The following is a 22992-nucleotide window of genomic DNA, read 5'->3' on the forward strand; positions in this document are numbered from 1 at the left end:
AGGATCCAGGGCTGGGTTATTTTTAACCCCTCCAGGCCCAAGCAGCAAGCAAGGGCCAGCAAGGGGCAATCCTACTGGGGAAGAGCCAGCTGGGAAACCTGTCTTTTTCCTCCTGAGGGCCAGGAATGTGCATCCACCGGGACAACTGAGGAAGAGGGTGTTATTTACAGAATCCCTTGATTGGTTGTCATATCCTCCTTGGTCTTTAAGATCCCATACATTTGGAAGACTATGTAAATCGTGGAACATCATCTAAAAGAGGTTCTTATCCTCAAGTGAATCTCTTCCAAAATGGTTCAACACCACATAAATCCAATTAATCATCCATGATGAGTGTCACTGAGTTAAAAAGCTATAGCAATGGCTACAGAATCAGACCAAATGGAATCGAGGCATCAGCGTCTGTGGGTCATCTCTGGTCCTGAGGCAGTCCGCATTGACCAGACCATTATTCAGCATTTGGTTGACTTCCACTACAGACAAAATGAGCTGCCAGTGACTGCCCTGATCAATGGCATGCCCCCAGTTAACCAACCTACTATAGGTTTTACTACAGTTAATGGGGCAATAATGACAAATGTGTTTAAACAGTAAAGAACACATCATGATTAGCTTTTAAAAACAAAGCATTATGAGCTCTATGTACAAGTACAACTGAGAATGTAAAGTAGCTTGAGGCATCTCTATTTATATTTACTTTTTTTCTTCACCATGGTATATTAATATACAAAAGTAATTCTCAGGAAAGATTAAAATAATAATAATAATAATTATTATTATTATCTCATGCTTACCCAGGATGTATATCTTTAATGAAAAATACACAAAAATTTGAATATACAGTACAATTATCGTTTAAATGAACTGTTTTCTACTTTCCATTTTAAAATATCATATATTTATTGCAAAGCTGACATTAATCCAGTCACATGACCTTTCAGAAATTATTCTAATATGCTGATTAACACTGACAGTGAACTGTTTTTGTTACAAAAAAAAAAAAAACTTTTTAAATTCATCCTTGCTATATAAAGCAATTTTTTCCCCAAAATGTGATGTATTTGTAAAATATAACTAGGCCCTCCCATTTAAAAAAAATAGTAATATTTTTAAGGAACCAACATTATAAAAGCACTATAAAATTCTATATTGTACAATTTAGATGTAAATTATGTTATGCATTAAAATTTCCACATGCAAACTTTAATATAAACTTCTATTATATTAAATATTCTCAGCTTCTTATGCATCTCAAATTTAATAACCTGCTAAGATTTCTAGTTTCATAGGCATTTAAAAACAATGCAGTGATGACACTGCCAGTCAAGTACTTACAGGTTGCAGCAGGCCATCCAGATCAAATATCTTAACACATTAAGTCTGTTTTATGACACATCTGTGCTGACAAGACTCTCATTAACACTGTTGCTTTTTTAACCATTTCCAACCTCTCTTTAGTGGTGATGGACATTTCATGAATGATTCATGCATTGCGTCCGTCACTTGACGACTGAACAAGACCCTAGAGGAAAAGCAGTCATTTGTGTTTCTCAGATTTTACCATGGCTGCATTATAATTATTTCCGGATTTGAATATGATCAAACTTTTATGTGAATTTTAATGGGAAATTCAGGGCATTTTAAAGGAATAATTCACCCAAAATTGTAAATTCTGTCATTAAATACTCACCTTCATGTTGTCCCAAACCCATACGACCTTTTTTGTTCATCTTTGGAACACAAATTAAGTTATTTTTGAGAATTTCTGAGAGCTCTCTGCCCCTCCCACAGCAAGGATACTACCATGATCAAGGTCCAGAAACGTAGCAAGGTTATCGCTAAAATAATCCATTTGACATCAGTGGTTTAACCGTAATTTCAAAGCAATGATAACACTTTTTGTGTGCAAAGAAAACTATATAAAATAACGTCTTTATTCAACGATTCGTCTCCTCCATGTCACTCTGGTGCCATTTTGGAGAGCACCGAATGAACGTAAACAACGTGTGCAGCACCACACGGAAACTTTGTTTTTGTTTGGATCAAAGGGTAAACAACGTAGATAACATATCCACATGGCGCAGGGAACACAGAACAGCATACATTGTTTACATTCACTGCATACTATCCAAAATGGCATTATTAGCATTAATCTGTTATGAAGATAAATGAAGGTCTTACGGGTTTGGGACGACATGAGGTTGAGTAATTAATGGCAGAATTTTTATTTTTGAGTGAACTTTTAAAATGAATAAAAAGAATGACTGAAGATTTGTTAATTTTGCTGAACAAGATTGAACAAGGTGGTAAATATCCCTACTTCTTGGTCGTTTCTCACAATCATTTTATATATTCTGACTGAATAAAATGAATAAATCTGCCATTCAAAAAATCTAATCTTTGATACAGTAAAACATTTTCAAAACTTGGAAGTACTTGGCAGATTGCAAGAACGAAACTAAAGCATTCATGAGTTAAATCAAAAGGTTATGTCATCTCATATGTAGCCAATGAAATTTTGCACTCTAGAGACAAATCTGCATACAGGATGATCCTATTTCCTAAGCCTCTTCCAGTATCTATGCTCCGAAACAGGTGCGGAACAGCTGACTACAGGATTTATCCCCAGAGCTCATCTTCAGCACAAAAAAACACAATGTAACCATAAAAATGTGCAATAATTACTGCATGTAACATTGGTGATAACTCTCTGTACACATCTGAGAATTAAAAATGATTATTAATAATAAAGAAACCATAAAATAAACTAAGATTTTGCATTAACTTCTGCTAACACTGAAAGCACGAAAACGAACAATTCACATAGAATATATACAGATTAAAGTATGAAGAACATTGACTGGACATTTGAATATTATAAATAAATCTATTTTAAATATTATTAGGGCTATGTGTGATTACACTTTATTGACTTTGCAATGATAAACGTAAAGATTTTGACATTAAACGATCGCAGAATTCTTTAAACAAACACATGTGATAGGTCAGCTGTATCTATGACTTTGAGTTTTTCTGAATTGAGGTTTTTAAGCGTTAGTATACCTTGCGTTTGCGCTCTGCTCTCTCTCTGTGTCTCTTGCGTCTCTCCCTGGCTTTTGCGAGAGCCTTTATCTCAGGAGGTTGTTCCAGTTCCCGTGCCTTTTTCAGGTGCGCTGCTGCATGTGCCATGATGAAAAACTATATCCTATATCACTTCAAATGTGAAATAGTCTCGTATGGTTTATGATATTAATGTATTAAAATGTCCTTTTTCTGCTTTTCCCAATGGCTTCTTTGAATAAGGTGATAATGCACACTCTGTGCCAGTGTCCTCCCACAGTTCTCTCTGAATAACTCTTTAGACTAAACTTCTCTGATCCAGTGTGAATTCCCTCCTCAGTGTAGATTATCATCTCCTTTTTCCCCAACAGAGAGTTATACTCCAGTCTATTGGTTGGATGAAGAGAGAAAAACCTCACTTGCTGAATCTGAATATATATCACCATGTGTGAACTAGGGATGAGAGAGAGAGAGAGAGAGAGAGAGAAAGGAAGAGAGAGGAAGAGAGGAAGGACCTTGTCTGTCCAGATGTAGAGGAATCCAGCTATATTCCATCTGTAGGATTAAGTGTGTGTCTGTTATTTGTGTACTTCATAAATGTGCATGTATAAGAATAAAGATACAATTAAAAAGTCTTTTGTTTCACAGAAAAAAAAAACAAAAAAAACATAAAATCGTTAATAAAAACTGTGTGACAAACAGCAAGTCTAGAGACACATAGCGTGCTGCTCTGAGCTGGGGAGGAGTTTGGGGAAGACCACAGTGGAGGCTGTCAGAAACACAGCCTGTAAACCACATATACAAATCTACCTGGAGGGGAATGGTACGCTCCAACAAACAGCTAGTGTAGTTAAAGACCCAACTGGTTCAAAAAGGCACTTAAACCTGAAGGATGCTCCTGTGGGGTTGTACAATAAATCCCCCTGAATTTGATGGTTTCTGCTAAACCACTGCTGATGCTATGGAGAAAGGAATCTATTTCTTAGAAGGATCTCACGTAAGCTCTGACTCTCAAGATAGTCAAGATAGCCCCGATAACTACAGTATTGATGCAATAAAAATGTGACAGTAAATGTTTTCCGAATAAATGCTTTCTTATACAATGTCACAATTTGTAATACTATACTTGTGAGGAAATTTGGCCCCCATGATGGAGGGAATACCAGGACACACAGTTTTTCACCATACTGCAACTGTACATGTTTTTTTCTCAGTCAAAATACTTCTACACCACCTTTTGGATTGCAATAGTAACTACACATCAGTAATTTAGACCTCGGCATACTGACACCTGCTGGTTAAACCGCACACTATAAGAAATCCCTACATCTACCACTGTGTAAGTCCTTTAGGTAAGACCTAAGACAAGCACTGAACACTAAGATCTGAAAATGTACTGTAGTTTTTTACATATTAACTATAGTTATGATGTTCTAAGATCATAGTAGGAACAGGTGAAACCATTGATGCCACTTCACTATCATGGTTAGAGCAATGGAATTATGATTTACGATTGTTTAAACATGTAAATTTCAACAGATTTCCCCTGTTCAGGAAATAGGGAGCAATGAACACTGTGTAGGGACCATGTCAATGGGAACACAGTTCATGTACGGAGCTCACTTCTATCGAGATGATTATCTGAAGCAGTTGTTTACAAAAAAACGTGCAAAATATGCAGAGCTGGGGGGCGCAGGGACTCGAATTGAGAACCACTGGTATTGTCATTATAATCAGTAATTATGTCCTCACTGGATGCAACAAACGCCTTGTTTATAATGGGTTTTAATGTTTTTGTCCCTGCGCCTGCCATCACAGTACAGTAAGGGGTGTAACATTTCCGTCACATGCTTGAGGTATTCAGCCAATCACAATGCACTGTATAACTGGTCAATCAGCGTACAATGAGCTTTGTAAAAATCAACACATTTCAGAAAGACGGGGCATTGTATAATGTACAGTATGTGGAAAATAATGTGTTTTTTATATTTGTAAGTAATAAACTCGTTTCATTACACCAAATATATATCAACATCATATGACACCTTTAAGTACAAATTTTGTGTCAATAATCTCCTAATTTGCTGTTTATTAATAGTTAGAAAGGTAGTAGTTACATTTAGATATTGATTAGGGATGTAAAATATGGTCAAGCAGAATATGTCTTTTTAAAAGTATGCACTAATAAACAGCCAATATGTTAATAATAGGAATGCTAATAAGCTACTTTTAATAGGGAGAATTGGCCCCATACTAAAGTGTTACCATATAAGTTACAATGAACAATATTTTGTCCATTTCTAAGCTAAACGTACAACTGTCTTAGTTGAAAAAAATCTCCTTTTTTTTTTCTTTTAAAAGATACTTTTAAAACTTTTATTATTATAATTTTATTATTTTCAGAAAATAATATCACAGAAAACATGCAGTTTTTTATCATTATAAAATATTTTATACATCTTTTTGTGCCCCCTTAATTGAATTCATAGTAGACTGCAAATTAATCTACACAAGTCTCATTTTATTTATAAAAAATAGTATTTTAAAAGGTTTTAAACAGAACAAATTTGAAATGCAAGCTCTCTTTCCAATTCTGTAAAGTGCCATTCCACCACACTTATACTGTAAATCATTTGATATGAATAAAATATATTTTGACTACAGATTATGCTAGATTACAGTAAGGCATTCTCATCCTTTACAAACACTGCGTCTTAGATTATTTATTGATGTTGTAAAAGCAATCGTTAAAATGCAGCAGCAACAAAAAAACCCCTGTAAGACATTGATCCTTTACGACAATTGATAGTCTTCAGAGTAGAGCAACAGCTGTGTAATTAAAACAGACACAGACTTACACAGAAGGCAAGGGCAAAGATGGACCATCAATCAAGTTCCTTCAACCTGGAGGTTAGACCCAGTCAATCAAATTAAAAATAAGCTATTTCAGTGTTTCTCAATTTACAGATTCTATAAAACAATTTTTTTTTGCCACAATGCTAGAGAACTGTGATTGGTCACCAGTATGTTGCTATATGCAGTTGTATTTGTGACTTCCTAATGACCTTATAATGTAGCAGATAAAGATCAGGCTGTAAGACTGCTGTAAATATGTTAAAAACACCAAACCACAAGAGCGATTTTTGACATATGGTTCATCTGAGCTTGAAAAGGTCTTGTTGTGCTGATAAATGGACAAGCAGAGGACAGGATCAATACAGTGATAAACATGAGCAGTATCTGCAGAGGCGCCAGGTCTCAGATATCTGTGTGGAGAGAGCAGTGCTCCCAGGGGAATACAAGTTATCATCATCTCTACACTTACTGAGCATCATTACCCAGGATGCTTCTGTTTCGCCCATCACAGCTGCTGTGACTGGCAAATTGAGCTGTGTCAGAGAGAGAGAGAGAGAGAGAGAGAGAGAGAGAGTGAGAGCTTTTTTTATGTGTACACATGTATTATCTAACAGATGATTTTTATACAGAGAGACTTAAAATAAAGGTTTTAAAAGGAGGTTTTTTGCAATGCAACAGAATTACCATTTTTGGTTCCCCAAAGAAGCCTTTTTTTCTTAGTGTAATTTATTTATTTAGTTTTATATAATGTGAAGAACCTTTTTCCAATACAAAGAACCCTTTGCAAAATGGAAAGTTACCATGGATCTTAAATGATCTTCATGGAATCATCACTGCCAGCTAAGAATCTTTGTTTTTAAGTGTGTACAATATATTTACGATAGGGATAATACATTTTAAAACTGTAACATCTGTAACATGGAAACATCTCCACTAAAAGTGAATGATAACAATTGAAATTTCTAAAAGTAGATGTAAGTGTGTATAGTGTGGTGATGTGTTAGTCAGTGTGTATGGTCATAGCTGAGTCTGCACTTTTTGACTTACATCATCTAAAACCTTTTCAGTCTTGAAGCTCTTAAAGTGTTTGTTATTAAGCCATTAGTCAACGCATCGATCTTTCATAAAAGCTCACTCAAAGTCAACTCTAAATTCCATTTCTCTGATCCATCACTCTAATGCTCTCAATGTAGCGGCATTAAATGCAGCAATATTGAAATATTTGGCCAATGCAATAGTCAGTATTTATTATGACCAATAACTGACATAATGTCTGATATTTGGGGGGAAAAAAGGTATTTACTCTAAAACCCAATAAAGAACATGCTGCAGATTAAATCATAGCATTAAAACATCAAAATTAGGATTGTTAACAAAAAAGTAATCTGCAAGGACGGGTTAAAATGAATCAAAAGTGACAGTAAAGACATTTTTCTGTAAATGCTGTTCTTTTGAACGTTATACAACAACAACAAATGTAGCATGGTCTCCACAAAAATACCAGCACAACTGTTTTAACTGTTACAATAATAAGAGATGCTTTTTGGGACAGGAGATCCTCATAAGAATGATTTCTGAAGGATCATGTGACACTGAAGACTGGAGTAATGATGCTGAAAATTCAGCTTTTGCCATCAAAGGAATACATAACAGTTTAAAGCATATTACAATAGAAAACAATTTTCACAATATTAACATTTTAACTGTTTTTTGATCAAGTAAATGCAGCTTTGGTGAGCATAAGAGATTGCTTGATCAAATAAATCTAAATGAATGAACTTTTGGCATAAAAGTCTTTCAAAACATACAAAATACTACATATTCATAACTTTTGAAATGTACAGTAGTATCATAGAAAGGATGACTGTTTAGTATACTTGTAAACTAGCACAAAGAAACAGTAGGCTATACTATTTATAAACTTCAACAAAGCATTTTTGAAAAATTATAACAAAACATTAAAATGCCAATACAGTCACAAATATGCCTTGCATTACTATTAAAAAGCATTGATGTAAATGCATACTAGTTTTAAAGACTCAATAAAGACTAACACACACAAACACACACACACACAAAGAGACAGCCATTTGCAAACAGCTGGCACAGTCTCCCCTTAGTGGGCTACCTGCCTAGACAGCATTTTGGCATCATATAGGCACAATCCCAATGCCTGAATCTGTAGCTAACAAATTATGCTGTCTCCAAAAAAAGTATTATTTTTGCCAGAAGCAGCAACTCTTACACATATATGTATGTGTATAATGCAATCCAACAAGATTACTAATAGTAGTCTGTTGACAGGACATTTCTAGTAATACTATCACAATAATATGTGCTAAATGTAATATTTCTCAGTATTTCTCTAAGAACGATTATATCTGTATATTTTGTCAGATGAGTTGATAATATATTTCTTAGATGATCAAATCCTACTCGATTTGTTGTGGGTCCTTTCTGCATTTGCACCAAGAATAGTTCTCACCATGTTCTGGAGATGTGTGCATTTCGTTGTGAAAGCTAAACTACTTTGTTTAGTCTTCCAAAAGAGGACACAACTAGAAATCAGTGGTTAAGTTGTATTTAAAACTGTTCCAGAACAGTTCAACCCAAATATTCAAATGTGTGCAGTGCATTTTACGGAGGACGAGGACTGTTTCCTGTGAGAGTAGCCTACAATGCCGGTGTCTGTTTCTATAAAGGTAGGCAACTCCAACTTTGCAAGGACAGTCTGGTGCTTCTGACTCACAATCTGCTTTCATATTTAAGGAATTTGCCACTGATGATTCAATCATGAGTTTTGAGCAGTGTAGAGCAGCGCTTGTTTGTTTGTATTTTCTCCGATCACAAATGCAGACATGGTTTTAGGTTTAAGCAGCGCGATATTCAATGCAATGTTTAAAAATATAGTATAAGTCATTATAATCAGTAATTATGTCCCCACTGGATGGAACAAATGCATAGTTTGTAATGGGTTTTATTAATTTTGCTCGTTGAGCTGGGACTTGGCTTCACAGCATGGTAAGGAGTGTAAGATTTCCATCACACACTTCAGCCATTCAGCCAACAACAACACTGGATAGCTGGCCAATCAGCCCACAACTCGCTTTTCAGAACGATGAGCTTTGTAAAAAATCAACGCATTTCAGAAAGGCGGGGCATAGAGGAGTAACAATAAAGTACATTATGTGGAAAATAATGTGTTTTATGAACCTTAAAAAGCATTAATACATTTCATTACACCAAATACACAAAATAATATTATTATTAGCAACTTAATATGACCCCTTTAACCACAGCCCGCAGTAAACACGAAGGCAACCCCCTTCTTTCTTTTCTCACTCACGAGTGTAAATGTCATGCAGCTGACAGTGAAACAGCGCCACTTCTTCCAGACAAAGGGCTGAAAATTCTCAGTATTGATGAATTTGCTTCCTATTTCATTACATCATCAAGACAATGGGCGGAAACCTCCCTGCCTGCTTTCTAATGTCAATGTAGAAATAAACCGATCAATGATCACAGACTCAGTTTCATATCAGTAGAGACCACACCCAGTCAAAACACTGACAGATGCACAGAGAGAGAAAGAGGGCAGTCGCTGAGGAAGAGCGTGAGAAAGTCACATAAAAGGCGAGAGATGAAGGAAGAAGTGTCATGACAGAAACAAGAGCGAGAAAGACAAATGCAAATGCATCTCAGAGAACAACAACCTTGTAGAATTCACTTTGCTCAAAACAACCCTATGCTCTTCGAGTACACGGTTCCAAAATGTCCTACCACTAACAATTTGTTATCTTTCATTGCAATACATGAATTATATATATATATATATACCTCCTTCTAATTAACAGGTTTAACTACTTTAGTAATTTAAAAGAGTAAAAATCTTAATGTTTAAGCATAATTTTCTAGCAACAGTTTGGACAGGGCCCTTTTCTCTTCTAAATTGAAAATACCTCTATGTATAATGCAAGGCTCAAAAAGAAATGATTGATTTAGTCTGTGTTAAAGAACTTGACTGGTCTGCATAAAGCCAAGTCCCAATCCCAGCTGAACACCTCTGGTGCAACTTTAAATGCAGACCTTGAGCTAAAAACTCATCACCAAACACCAATGACTATATGAACAAAAGTATTGGCACAACCCCTTCTTTAGAACAGAAAAATGCACTTCCAAAACTGGCAACAAAGATGGAAACTTAAATTAAAAACTGTATTTCTATCGCTGTTGAAACAGTTTTGGAAGTATCTAAAATTACTGTTCCCATAAGTCATTGTTGTTTACTTCTACATTCTATCATACTACTCTATAATAGACTATGACTTTGTCCTTTACACCAACAACACAGTACATGATGAACCATTCACTTACTGCTTTAGTGTCTGAACCATCTTAAATTAACTTTGAGTGCCTGCAAAAAAGAAAAAACCTTTACAGAAATTCAAATAACAGTACGGCTGGTGAGTCCAGAAGCTTCTTATTCTTAGCCCAGCTCATTTGATTATGCATGTACTCTAGAGAGAAGGAAGGACACGTGAGGTGAAAATGAATGCGACTGGAAGATATGAAAACTGAATGCACTCTAATTCGTTTAGAAGTGGCTAGTTCCCAGTTAGGGTTTCTATCTCAGTCGCTCTGCTGGTCTGGGTTTAGCTTAGTCACTTTCTTTCGAAAGTCAATTCTTGGACAGAGTAAACTGCAAAATGGAAAATAATTTATGCAGAGAGCCAAAAGTCTGGAAACATTTCACTGATATCTTAGTGACCACATGTCAGTTCAGTTCAGGAAGAATCCATAGACACCACATTTCCCATTGGATTGAAAATAGTCTGCTTGCAAGTACAAGTTTAAAAAAGCATTTGATTTATATGGCTTTTTCATGCAGTACCACATTTTTTACATTTCAGGGATGTATTTCTCAAAAGCAATCAGGATGTTGCAAAAGTATGATTTATTAAATATTTTTGAAAGAAATCTTGTATACTTGTGCAAGCTGCATTTATTTGATCAAAATATAGTAAAAACTAGTAATATTGTTTTCTATTTTTAAATATTTTAAAATGGAATTTATTCCTGGCAAAGCTGAATTTTCTGTATCATTACTCCAGTCACATGATCCTTCAGAAATCATTCCAAAATGCTGATTTGCTGCTATTATCATCAATGTTGAAACCAGTTACGCTACTTAACATTTTTTTAGGAAAAGCATCACAATTTTTCTAAATTATTTGATGCATATGAGGTTCAAAAGAACAGATTTTGTCATTGTCAGGCAGAATTAAGTTGGCAAATCCCCGTAATCTGAAGTCACATGATTTATTATTTATCAGTTGTTTTAGGGAGTGGCTTTTTCCACTACACAATAGATCTGATATTTTAGTAACCACCTCACATGACTGCAGAACATATCCTATGCATCCAAATCACATTATGACAGTGTGTGGGAAAATATATTTTTTGTAAAATAAACTATTAAAAATCTTGATACCTTATACACTGAAAGCTGAGATTCCTTACAGCTTTAAAATGGCAAATACCAATGCCATTTTAAAGCTGTAATTGTTTGCCAGACAATTAATATATATATATATATATATATATATATATAGTTCAAAAGTTTGGGTGCAGTAAGATTTAATTGAATATAAAAATTGGGAAAAAAATAATAATAAAAAAACATTTTAAATAAATTAAATGCTAATAACTTCAGCATCACCTTTGAAAAAGTGAAGGTGAGTTTTGAAAAAGTGAGGGTGTGTATTAAAGGATTTAGAAAAAGTGGCTGAGAGGGAAAGAGAAAGAAAGGATGGATGGATCAATAAAAGTATGCAGACAGCAGACAGGACAGCAATCACATCAGAGCATCAGCAAGCCTCTGTAAACACACTCTACTCAATTAGCTCTCTGGGAAGGGCAGGCTATTGTGTATGCATGTGTGTGTGATGAGCCTTTCTGTCTTCCTTCTCCTTAAAGATGCTATCAAGTAGCATGCAGCATAGGACATTACCTCGGCAGACATCTGTTAATGTGTGTGAGGTGAACCTGTATTTGGATTTATATGTGCATAGAGTATTTCCATCACTTCTACTTAATCATGAGAATCGACCTAAAGACTAAGGCACTATGTCTATTTGTTTATTCATGTTTCTAAGGGCTTGGAACCCATTTCAAATTTCGACTTTTTAGAAGACAATCATTACTTCTCAAGGACCGGTTACTTAATGCATCCATCATATCTTTAAAATTGTTTCTAATCCATCCACCCATCTGTTTTTCACCCATCCTCAAGCTCTCATTGATCCAGTTTCCAGTCTTGCGGGAAGTCTTGATTGGTGTTTCATAAATATTTTAATGTATGAGATGCATACCACACTCTCACCCTCCCCCTTCACCCTTCGCCAATCAAGTGGATTAAAGCAAGGCACTCCAGTATTGTTTTTACTTTTCATTTTGCTTTAGCATTTTCTCAAAAAAAAAACAAAAAAAAAACATTTTCATGCACTGAGACAGAAATCTCCACTTCAGTAGCACCAAATATTACTTTTATTCCTGTTTATTATGAGGGATTTTTACCTCACTTCCCTGATTTAGGTAACATTTATATAACTTAACAATACATTTATACATTTAAAAACATTTCATATTTAACCAGTGATGGGGAGTAACAAGTTACATGTAATGGAATTAATGGAATTTAATTACAAAATAAATGTAACTGTAATCGGTTACAGTTACTGAGAATAAAAGTATGTAATTACTTAAGAATTTTTTTTTACAATTACAAAGGGGGTTACATCTGAATACTTTCCCACACATACAGATTTGATTAATTTCTTTCCCAAACTGCATTGACTGCTCTAAAATATGAGACGCCAATGTTTTAGAAGTTTAGGACACAATAGGACTGCCTACCTGCTTTAAATGTTTCAAAATAATTAACAGTTGAAAACATTCATTAGACATTTAAAAAAATAATTTTAAAAATAAATGTTATATAATTACAGTATTTTTATACAGTTACACTACTTATTACATTTTTAAATAGGGTAACTTGTAATCTGTTACCTATTACATTTCCAAAGTAACACTGTTTTTTCCAACTCTGAACTTAGCTTTATCCAAGGTTCAGATTTCTGTGTGGCATTTAGTGCATATCTAAATAGATAATGCCTCATTTGCATATTTAACATACAGAAAACATAAAATACAGAACAATAACATACTGTGAATAATAATCAGATGGGAAAAATTTTCTGTGAATGAGCATTACATCAAATCCAGATAAACAAAATCTATGTCTTGCATCTTGGCTAGGTTTTTAAAGAAAATTATGATTTTAATAGAAAAATTTTAATATATTATTTTTCAGGCATTAATATCTAGTCATGCCATGCTATGCCATCTTATCTTGCAAAATATTATTGTTTATTGTACATCCACATTCTGTTATAGTGGGCTATTGTTTATTGTTATTTCCTGTTAGCTATTTCATTATCCAAAGTAATATATGGAACCTAAAGTGTTACCAATTAAGCATAAAAGTATAAATATCCCATGTACTCTAACATGAAGAAATTATTAATACATTTTTAGAAAATCACTGGTTGAAGTAGTTTCGAAGTGATTCATGTCAGCTACCGTTTACTGACTTATTGTCAAATGGTGTATATGCAAGGACTGATTCATAACTTAAACATAAAGTATGTCAAGCACGTAGCACTATAATCTTGTAATAGTTACGATAATATTAAAATTCAGCGGTACAACGAATCTACCATACAGGCTGCTGCAGTTTAGCAAACATTAACCTTTATTGCTTCTGTGCAAAGTTTCATATGGCATTGAAATCATAATGTGGGCAATGATGATAATGGATGATCATGGTCAATAATGATGATCATTAAAATTTTAAGTTGTGTAGACAGCACTGGACAGCGAGGTTGCTATAGAAACAGTCCTCAGAGGGCAGGCCTGGTCTGGCACCCACTATCCACAATGCAACAGCATGCAGCTGTGTAATGCAATAAAAAAAACCTTCTGCTCCATTACAGTCTTTTCCCTGTACATCACATCATACTTCCCCCCACGGGGAGGAGGGAGAGGGAGACTGCAAGGGTGAGCGAATATGGACAAATAGAGGACAAGAGAGAAATGATGAACAGAAATGGTGAGCCACACAAGCTCTACACATTATATAGCACCTGTCCAGATAGTTCTGGCTGCAAAATAAGTTACAGCTGAAAGCAGGGGCATAAATTATTTAGTATAATATATGAAACAGCAGGATGGTGATATATTCATGAGAAAACTTCAAAGACATCACGGCAGATTGATAATTCCACTCTTTGTTACTCAAAAGACTATTAGTTACTTTGTATGTGAACTTGAAGTGGTTGCAGAATTACAGAGCATCTATTAGCCTCAAGGTAATGCAGGATAAGTGAATGAATGATAGAAAGGGAGGAGTCGCCTATATATCAGACAGGCAATAATAATCTCATTCATACATATACAAGAAATGTTACAGAATTATTCCTGTTGATCTAAATCTTTGGAGTTTTCAAATAAATTTTAACATAAATACAATGATATACTAATATTTCATATGATTAGATCACACACGTTTACTGACCACCTGACGCATATTACACATCTGTTTCTGTTTTTTTGAAAATACCAACCACTTTGCCCACTACAGTGCTCTGTACAGCAGTGTTTGTGCCACTCTTCCATCCACTCACAACTGGCTCCATGTGACTGAAGAGCAATCGAATATCACCCTCCTAACCAGCCCTGCAGGTAGAAACACACTTCCCACTCCTGAGGGGAACCAGAGTATGGCGGCAGGAATGACTACACTGATGGTAGCCTATTTTTAGACCTGCATCACAAGCATCATAACTTAGTAGGCCTGCTGTTCTCGGACCACTCCCTCTCCTCTGTTTATCCTGCTCAAGAAGTTAGTGCACAGAATTTAGCAATAGACTGCAGTTTAATTGAATAAAAATGATGCAATATTACTTCCTAAACTGACTGCTGTAATGACATCCAAACCACAGTCGCACTACATTTATTAATTGCTAGACTTCCACATATTCAACTGAACATCGTTTTAGCCAGTGAACAAAGACTTTAGGACTGCCAGATGGTATTCATGCAATAAGATGATGCCTGGGTGTATACGCCTGCAGTGCTTGGTCCATTACTAAAATCGAATTACCTAGAGAGACCCTGACAGCACTCTCTCATATCATAACTCAGGACCCAATATGAAACTGCATTAGTGTGCTTTTGACAGGAAATAGCTTTAGAAAACGAGTCCTGCCCAGTCTTTTGGCATATGGACAACAGGTAACATGATATTTTTAATCTGTGCATATTCCATATAATCAATATTTGTATAATATTTGCTGAATGAAATCCAATTCATGTTGTTTCTTTCTAATTTTGGGGTGCTGATTCCAAAAAATGTTCCTTTCTTACAACACAATGTGCATTTTGTAGCATTTTTGTTGTTTTTTACTAGCGACAACCATTTGTAAAGTGAAGCAATTTTGTACTATCCATGAATCACCAGAAAAGCTGCAACAAAGGCATGATTCCTGTGTCCCTTTGTGCCAGGTTTTCATATGCTCGAATGATTCTGAATGCATTATTTTATGCCCAATCCTAGGTTAAAATTATGGCCAGTAACAGATGAACATGCAAACTTATTGTTTGATGCTGTTTTTTATGTAAAAAATTACTTTGTGCAAACTAATGTTAAATGTAAAAAATATAAATATATATATATATATATATATATATATATATATATATATATATATATATATATATATATATATATTTCGACCTAGCATCATCATATTAGGTAATATTTGGCCATTTTTGCAAATAAGTAAAATTACTATTATATATATATATATTTTTTTTATATATATGTATATGGAAGCCCATTTCCACAAAGGAATACAAAAAAAATCTTGTTTATCCTAACAGTTCTGCCCTTTTTTTTCTCAAAGATGAGTTTGAATATATATATAATTTTATATAGAAAAATTGGGGGATATAAACTCAGAACTGATACAAGAGCTATGCAAAGCATTGTCATGGCTGAACAGTTTATTTCATGCCAGCTAAATCTGACGAGAGCACTTAGCAAAGGGCACAACCATGATGTCAGAGCGGAAACAGTAAAAAGACAGGTTTAGGATACATCAGAATGGATAGATGAAAGGCAAATTTAGACCTAGAGTTTAAATGTAGTTCAACAGATCATATATAAAAAAAATAAAAAAAATAAAAACACCACAGGCACTAAGCCTTGACAGCTGTAAAAGTGAAATAACAAAGAAAATAGAGTGGATGTATCTCTTGGAAAGCTCTGAGCAGCGAATAGTAGCTCACAGGCTACACCTTTGAGTGACACAGAAGGGCATCTGTGCATCCATGCAGACAAGCTAAAGCCCTACATGACTCAGCCAGTCCATCACTTATTTATGGCTGGTTTTTATTGATGAATTGGCTTATGATATTTCAAATAAGCAGACGGGGAAGGTGAGTGAGGCTAAGCTTGTTACTGTAGGGTTCTTAAGAGAATGTGACATACAAAAAACTGTTTAAATTCTCTTTTATATATATATTTAACAGGGTCATCAGCTGTGTTTTCATGCGTAAAACACCACAGTCAATAAACTGAATCTCAAGCAGCGCTACTTAGGAAACATGCCAGAATGGCACCTAAGCATCAAAGCAATGCTGCTCTAACTGTGCACTTTGTCAGGTGTGAAATCTCACTAACAGTCAACACACACGGCCACTACAGCATCACGCATAATAGGCTGGACCAAGATGAAAAGCGAATGCAATGCATACACAGGAAAAAAAAACTATATAAAATGGCTAAATATTAGCTCACCATGAAGAAAAATTAAGGTTTTATGAACTGAGAAGCATGAATTGTAAATGTGATTGATTAAAATGTGATTTTTGTTTATTCTGCAAGTAAAAAAAGTCACTGTATAGGCTTTACAGTGAAAAACACTAATAACCTAAAAGGAAACATGACAATATTGGTTATGGTTAACAGATAGGCGTGCTATGATAACATTTCTGTAAATTTAGCAGATTGATCAACGATAGATCGATGGACACTGTGACAACGCTGCCATGATGAAATGAATACATTGCGATAGTCTGCTGATGCTTCAGAAAGATTCGGTAACCAGGACAACGCCTCATCCTCCGCATCATGGACCATAAGACCGCGAAAGTGACACGCTTGCCCACACACACACACACACACTGACCATCAAAAAGCGGAACGTATCGTTCATTCCACACACGCACACACTGACCTGGCGGATGCGGTTCGGGTGGGGTGGAGAGCCTCCTTCGGGTGAGGTATTGTTGGATGAGGCCATCCTCACGTCTCGGACGGAGCCGCCCCTGCTCTGACTTTCTGCCGAGCTTCTTGACATTCAGGCTCAGCGCGCGATGTCGTCTGCGAAACGGAATCTGACAGTCCCGATACTCCGGTGGTCGAGACCCGTGCTCCGGCCTCAGATGTCAGGGCTCATGTTGTGGTTGTGTTAGAGAGTGGAGACAGACGAATGTCCTGTGGTGTGACGGCACGGCGCGGTGCGGGTCTCAAGCGCGGTGTCCTGCGGCACTCCCGCTGCTCACATGCACAGGCACCGATGCTGCAGTGCTGAAACACTGACCGAGGTGGAGGATGAAGGAGGGTAATTAATGATAAGCCTGAGAAAAATACACGATGGTGTAACAGAAGCGCAATATCAACGATGTTCTCATCGGTGTGTTGAGTAGCCCCCTCCCGTGCTTTTCTCTCTCTCTCTCTCTCTCTTTCTCTCTCTCTCTCTCTCTCTCACTCCCCTCCTCCATAAGCCAAACCCCCACTTACACATGACGAGGCAAAACCAAAATCGATTTAATAGATTGTATTTTTGAACATACAGTAAGCCAGTAGTAGATGGACAGTTAAATCACACCAATAGGCTAATTCAGAAATTCATTTAATGGCAAATGAAAAAAACCAAGGTATGTGCAAAGCAATTATGCTATACTTCATCTGGGAGATAACTACTTTTTTTCCAATAGAGTATATAATGGCAGGTTTACAAACAGCAGGGATGTAGTAGCAGCTTAATTGTATTGCCATATCAACATAGCCTATATATATATATATATATATATATATGGAGAGTTCATTTGCAAAAACAGATAAGGCTCAGATAAATAGGAGTCAAACTGCAATTGGGTTATTTTGATTAGGTAAAAAAAAATAATAACAAAAAAATACTAGCTAACCAGCACAATAAAACATGGCATCATAAAAAATGTTTTGCAAATATAACCACACACACATAAATGTATTGTAATTATATATTACATCTTTTATAGTGTTATTTTTAATGTTAAGTACTTATTTTACACTTGTATGCTTTATTAGCTTTACTAGCTTTCTTTAAACTCACTAACCCCAGATTGAGAATTCTTGATGTATTATTTAATGCACTTCATGTTGCTATTAACAAGTGGAATATATTCTCTCTCTGTTCATTAAAATACAATATATTAAATGATATACAGTCAAACCAATATTAATTTAGACATTTAGTCCAAAATTTTTATACATTTTACTGGTAGTCTACTGTATGAAGAATTGTTGGGTATGTCACAGTTTTATTTTGCCACCCTACCTTACACAAATGAACCATAGTGTCCTGCAACTACTAGTAAAGAAAAATATTTTAAAAAATTATATCTGGTGTCTGAACAATTTTTGGTTTGACTGTGTATGAAATGTTTTGCATGTATTATTATAAACATTTTTAGGCCTTTATAGGCCTGAAACCTAAATAGTATACTGGAAATAAAGACTTATATTTGCAGTGTAAGCAGAATTATAGCATTTGGATATATTATGATTCACTTTCATCTTTCTCACAGCACAGGCAATAAAACAAAACAAACAAAAAAAACATTAAAAATATACATTTTATTAAACATCTACTTTGGAACAATACTTGACAACGATAACGGAATGATCATAAAGATGATGGAGACAGTAAGAAATTGACACTGAAAACTCATTTTTTAACTTAATTTCTCAGTACAGATTACTTAAGGTACCATTTGAACAAGAATCAGCTCACTTTTGCTATGAATAGTGTGTTCTGCTTTCACAAAAATAAACTCATGGATCTGAAACCATAACCAAGATGTTGATCGGCACGCAGAAGTCGCTGCTCAAATAAACTGGCAAATTGAAGGATAGCTTTCAAGCAACTGGGTCATGCAAAATATGCTAATGGAAATGCAAAAGGCAAAATCTGAAATAATTTATGCAACGTACTGAACTTACAGCAGCTAAAAGTCATTTCTCTATCTATTGGTTACTGGAATGCCAGTGTGAATCAAAGAAATTTGGGTTTGGAAAGGCACAGTATTACTCACAAAATGTTGAAACATTTTACTTGATTTCTCTTTTAAAGCACAAATGAGCAGTGAGCTAAAAAAAAAAAAAAAGTGCCTATTCATTTTAATTATGTTATACCAATTAAACCTACAACAAAATGTTTACATTTTGGATTACCAATACATCTTTTAGAAAAGTAAGAGCAATCTAGGTTTAAGAAACTAACCTTTCCTGGGCTTTGTTGCATTTTCATTGAAGCAGCAGCACCTAACAGCGTAATTTAGTGCACTGTAATCTGTCTCTGACCCAACCCCAGCACCATTACAGGAAGTCATTCTGAATTTCTTATCCTCTCGATACACGTCAGACAGCAGCGAGCTGGTCAAGGTTGTCCTGGGAACGGCTGGTGAGGTGCGCCTCCAGTATCTCTCCAAACAGACCTCTCTTCAGCAGATTGTATGCCATTGGAAGCAGCTGACGTACCACTTTATAGAAATACTACCAAAAGTGGAAGGAAAAAAAAATAAAAGGTCAGTTGTCCGGAAGAACTCTATATCATGAAAAATCTGTCAGAAATGGCTGTTAATGTGTCTGCAAAGTGCAAGGACACGCACTCTGGAAGATGGCCTTGGATGGAAAGCAGAAAGCTATTAAAGGTAACAGCTATGCAGGCATATATATATATATATATATATATATATATATATATATATATATATATATATATATATATATATATATATATAGATCTAAAGACCTGCTGAGGTAAAATATCCTTTGAAATATAAACAAACTGCAATATTGACACGTGAGATATATATATATATATACATATATATATTTTATATATAATTATAAATAAAACTGTTAAACAGCATGTTCAATAGTAAATTAGTTGTTCCTGACTAACATTTGAGAATCCAGATACATAAGGTAAAGACAACAGCAGATACTAATGATAAAGTATAAAAAGTATAAATATAAGTTTGTGCAAGGATTTAAGGTTGAACTTTCGTGTGTGTTAATCTTACATGCGAGCCGTAACAGAACAGATCTATCCCAAGCTCATAGCCCATGCCGTAGTCACATTCATCATTGGCAAACTGAACAAAGGTGATCATTTCCTGGATGGGCGCAAAAGCTTTGATTCTCTCCTGATCATCTCTGGCCTCTGCAATCGCTTTGCAAATCTTCTTCAGACTTGCTACAGGTAAACAAAATGAAGAATAAACAAAAACTGTAAACTAAAGGCTTACCGTTTTTATCTCCCTTCATACTTTTCAAAAGTGATGTGGCATAATGTAATGCAACAAAAGCATTTTTCACACACTAGCCACTGTTAATGGTTGTGACAGATTTTCAGATTTACCATCAGTTTCCGGCAATTCTCTATATCCAACATTATTTTTATCCACTGGAACCACAATTCCTGCTCCATGAAATGTCTTTGTGACCACCTACAGGAAAAGCACACAAACAGAACATTTGATTTACTGACTGCATTATCATTCATTTGTTTAAGATAAGCTCAACACATCCCAGGTACTTCTTCACATATTTTACAGAGATAAAGACGTGGTTCTTGTTAGAAAACATACCTTTTTCTCTCTTTGTTTCATAGCTTTAGTTTTCTGCTCCACAGGCAAATCCAACCTCTCTGCCTCTCGCTTTAAATCATCTTCTAACTGGTCTAAAGCTGCTTCGTTCTTCTGTTGTCCCCTCTCCTTCCTTTTCTTCTGCAAAAACAGCCTAGATGGTGTGGAGGGGGAGAGAAAAACATTATGCTAAGAGAAAGATGAAAAAGATTTTTTAAATATTAAAATATTCTAGAATATCTAAAACAAACAAAGGCCTTAAGTCACATTTAGAATTCTATAAAAAATATTTTTAAAATAAAGGCAATGAAGGCAACATAATTGTTAAAAATGAGGATAAAGAAAACTTGAATCTGAAATAGTGAACGGTAACAGCATCTATATACATTTTAATTTATACTCATTATTTACTGATGACACTCACAGAACAGCTGCAAAGATGTTATCCCCCATCTGTGTGATGGTACAGCCCTTTTTGGCTTCATTCTCTCCAATGAACACAGGCAAAGCATCCGGCAAATCTCTGTACAGTGAGAAACTCACACTTAGACACAGCATTATTTTAGCCACAATACAAAATAAATCTGCTGTGTTGCAGTTTGATGCGCTAAGAAAAGCTAATGCAATCACCCTTGAAACTTTTTTGCAACAGGTAAACAGTCACCTGAAGTAGCCCATGTGGTGCTGGGTGTCTATGTTGCCCTGTATAATGGTCTGAAACTCTGGAGGATCATAGAAATAACGCCAGTGAAGGTGAAAGTTGGGTTGAGAGGAACATGAGCTTTTGTGCTTTTTGGACAGGATATCGAACGGTCCAACTAGCCGTAGCCCAAGTGTTTCCTTTAGAGCCTCTGTAAAGCACACAAACACACATGCAAAGAATAAACACCAGTGCAACAAGACAAAATTTAGTTAATTAATTGTAATACATTTAATAATTTTAGGATGCATATGATAATTCTGCAAAACATATGCAAATAGCACTGGTATGGATATGGGACAATCAATATAATACAGATACCTTGGGGAAAGTCAGCATTAAGACCCTTGCAAAATTCCCAAAACTGGAAAAAATCATCAGGCATGCGTAGCTTGTATAATTTTTCCACTTCTTCTCTCATTTCCCCTGTAACAGTGGTGTCCTCGTCTCTCTTTCCTTCTTTTGATTTTTTCACCTCACCGTTTGATGTTTCTGTCTGGTTTTGAACAGGCAACATTTGAATAAGTTACATTAGCAGAAATAAATAATTTCATCAATAAAATGCTACATGAAAAACGACAACAGGAAGGAAAAAAAAAGAAAACTTTTGTAACATTTCAGCCCTCGTCAAACAGGAGATCGTCTTTAACTTATTATTTTTAGATAGTAACTAAATGATTCAAATAATCTATTATTTCTAAAAAATAAATAAATAAATAAAAAGCAAGTATTGGATCAAACTGCCCTATTAAGACAAATGAACTGGTCCGTTTGAGTCTTAAACGAAATTATTATTATAATGAGCTAACACTACAATGTTTGTAGCCTGTCTGTCACGATGAACTAAAGCCAGATGAAGGATAACACACTAACTATGTAGCACTTGATCAAATGTTCTGATTCTGACACGTTTTGGGTAGCTGACTGCAGGCAAAAAGCTCTGAAGACACGAACAGAGATTTACATGGTGATTATTGACAGTATTTAACAGCATTGATTACTGAATGTACAAAAATAATAACAGAAGTGTAGGTTAGTGGATGATAAAGGCACATGAACCACAGTCATTCACACACGATCTACAGCATATGACCTCTTAGTAAATACTCAACGTAATAGTGTGACTGAACAATTTACTCTAGCTGGCCACGAAGTGATTAAGTTTATATGATGTACCTGAGGCAAAGACTTGGGTTTTCTTTTCCCGCGCCCCGCCATGCCTGCTGCCTTTCCCTGCAGTCTCCGCGTAAAGCGCTGCAGCCAGTAGAAAAGCTCTGAACATCCGGTAGCGATTTCAAAATTAGAGTCGTGACTTGTGTTTGTTTTCATAATTTTGC

General features: G+C 35.3%; 2 protein-coding genes across 18 annotated transcripts in view; both read right to left on the reverse strand.

Moving 5' to 3' along the window:
* LOC113044307 (ankyrin-3) overlaps positions 1-17774 on the reverse strand; it is a 62515-nt gene extending 44741 nt beyond the window's left edge. For all 17 annotated transcript variants that reach the window (XM_026204166.1, XM_026204171.1, XM_026204164.1 and 14 more), the window contains exon 1: positions 17277-17774. In XM_026204166.1, coding sequence (XP_026059951.1) covers positions 17277-17399 — 123 coding nt within the window. In that variant the 5' untranslated portion in view covers positions 17400-17774. The remainder of the gene's footprint in view (positions 1-17276) is intronic.
* A 1147-nt stretch (positions 17775-18921) lies between these two features.
* On the reverse strand, positions 18922-22954 carry LOC113044310 (histone PARylation factor 1). The gene is made up of 8 exons (XM_026204189.1): positions 22832-22954; positions 21977-22151; positions 21620-21806; positions 21380-21478; positions 20959-21109; positions 20730-20817; positions 20392-20564; positions 18922-19858 (listed from the first exon to the last, which is right to left on the reverse strand). Exons 1-8 carry the CDS (start codon positions 22871-22873, stop codon positions 19724-19726), a joined length of 1050 nt encoding a protein of 349 aa, XP_026059974.1. The 5' UTR covers positions 22874-22954; the 3' UTR covers positions 18922-19723.
* Between the last annotated feature and the right edge of the window lie 38 nt (positions 22955-22992).

The sequence above is a fragment of the Carassius auratus genome, chromosome 26, assembly GCF_003368295.1.
Source record: "Carassius auratus strain Wakin chromosome 26, ASM336829v1, whole genome shotgun sequence".
Classification (NCBI taxonomy): domain Eukaryota; kingdom Metazoa; phylum Chordata; class Actinopteri; order Cypriniformes; family Cyprinidae; genus Carassius; species Carassius auratus.

Excerpts from the sequence above, each read along its gene's own strand:
- LOC113044310 (XM_026204189.1), bottom strand. The coding sequence starts at position 22,873 with ATGGCGGGGCGCGGGAAAAGAAAACCCAAGTCTTTGCCTCAG. Across the intron at positions 21,479-21,619 it reads CACCACATGGGCTACTTCAG|AGATTTGCCGGATGCTTTGC; the intron begins GTGACTGTTTAC and ends CTCACTGTACAG. Across the intron at positions 20,565-20,729 it reads AGAATTGCCGGAAACTGATG|CAAGTCTGAAGAAGATTTGC; the intron begins GTAAATCTGAAA and ends GTTTACCTGTAG.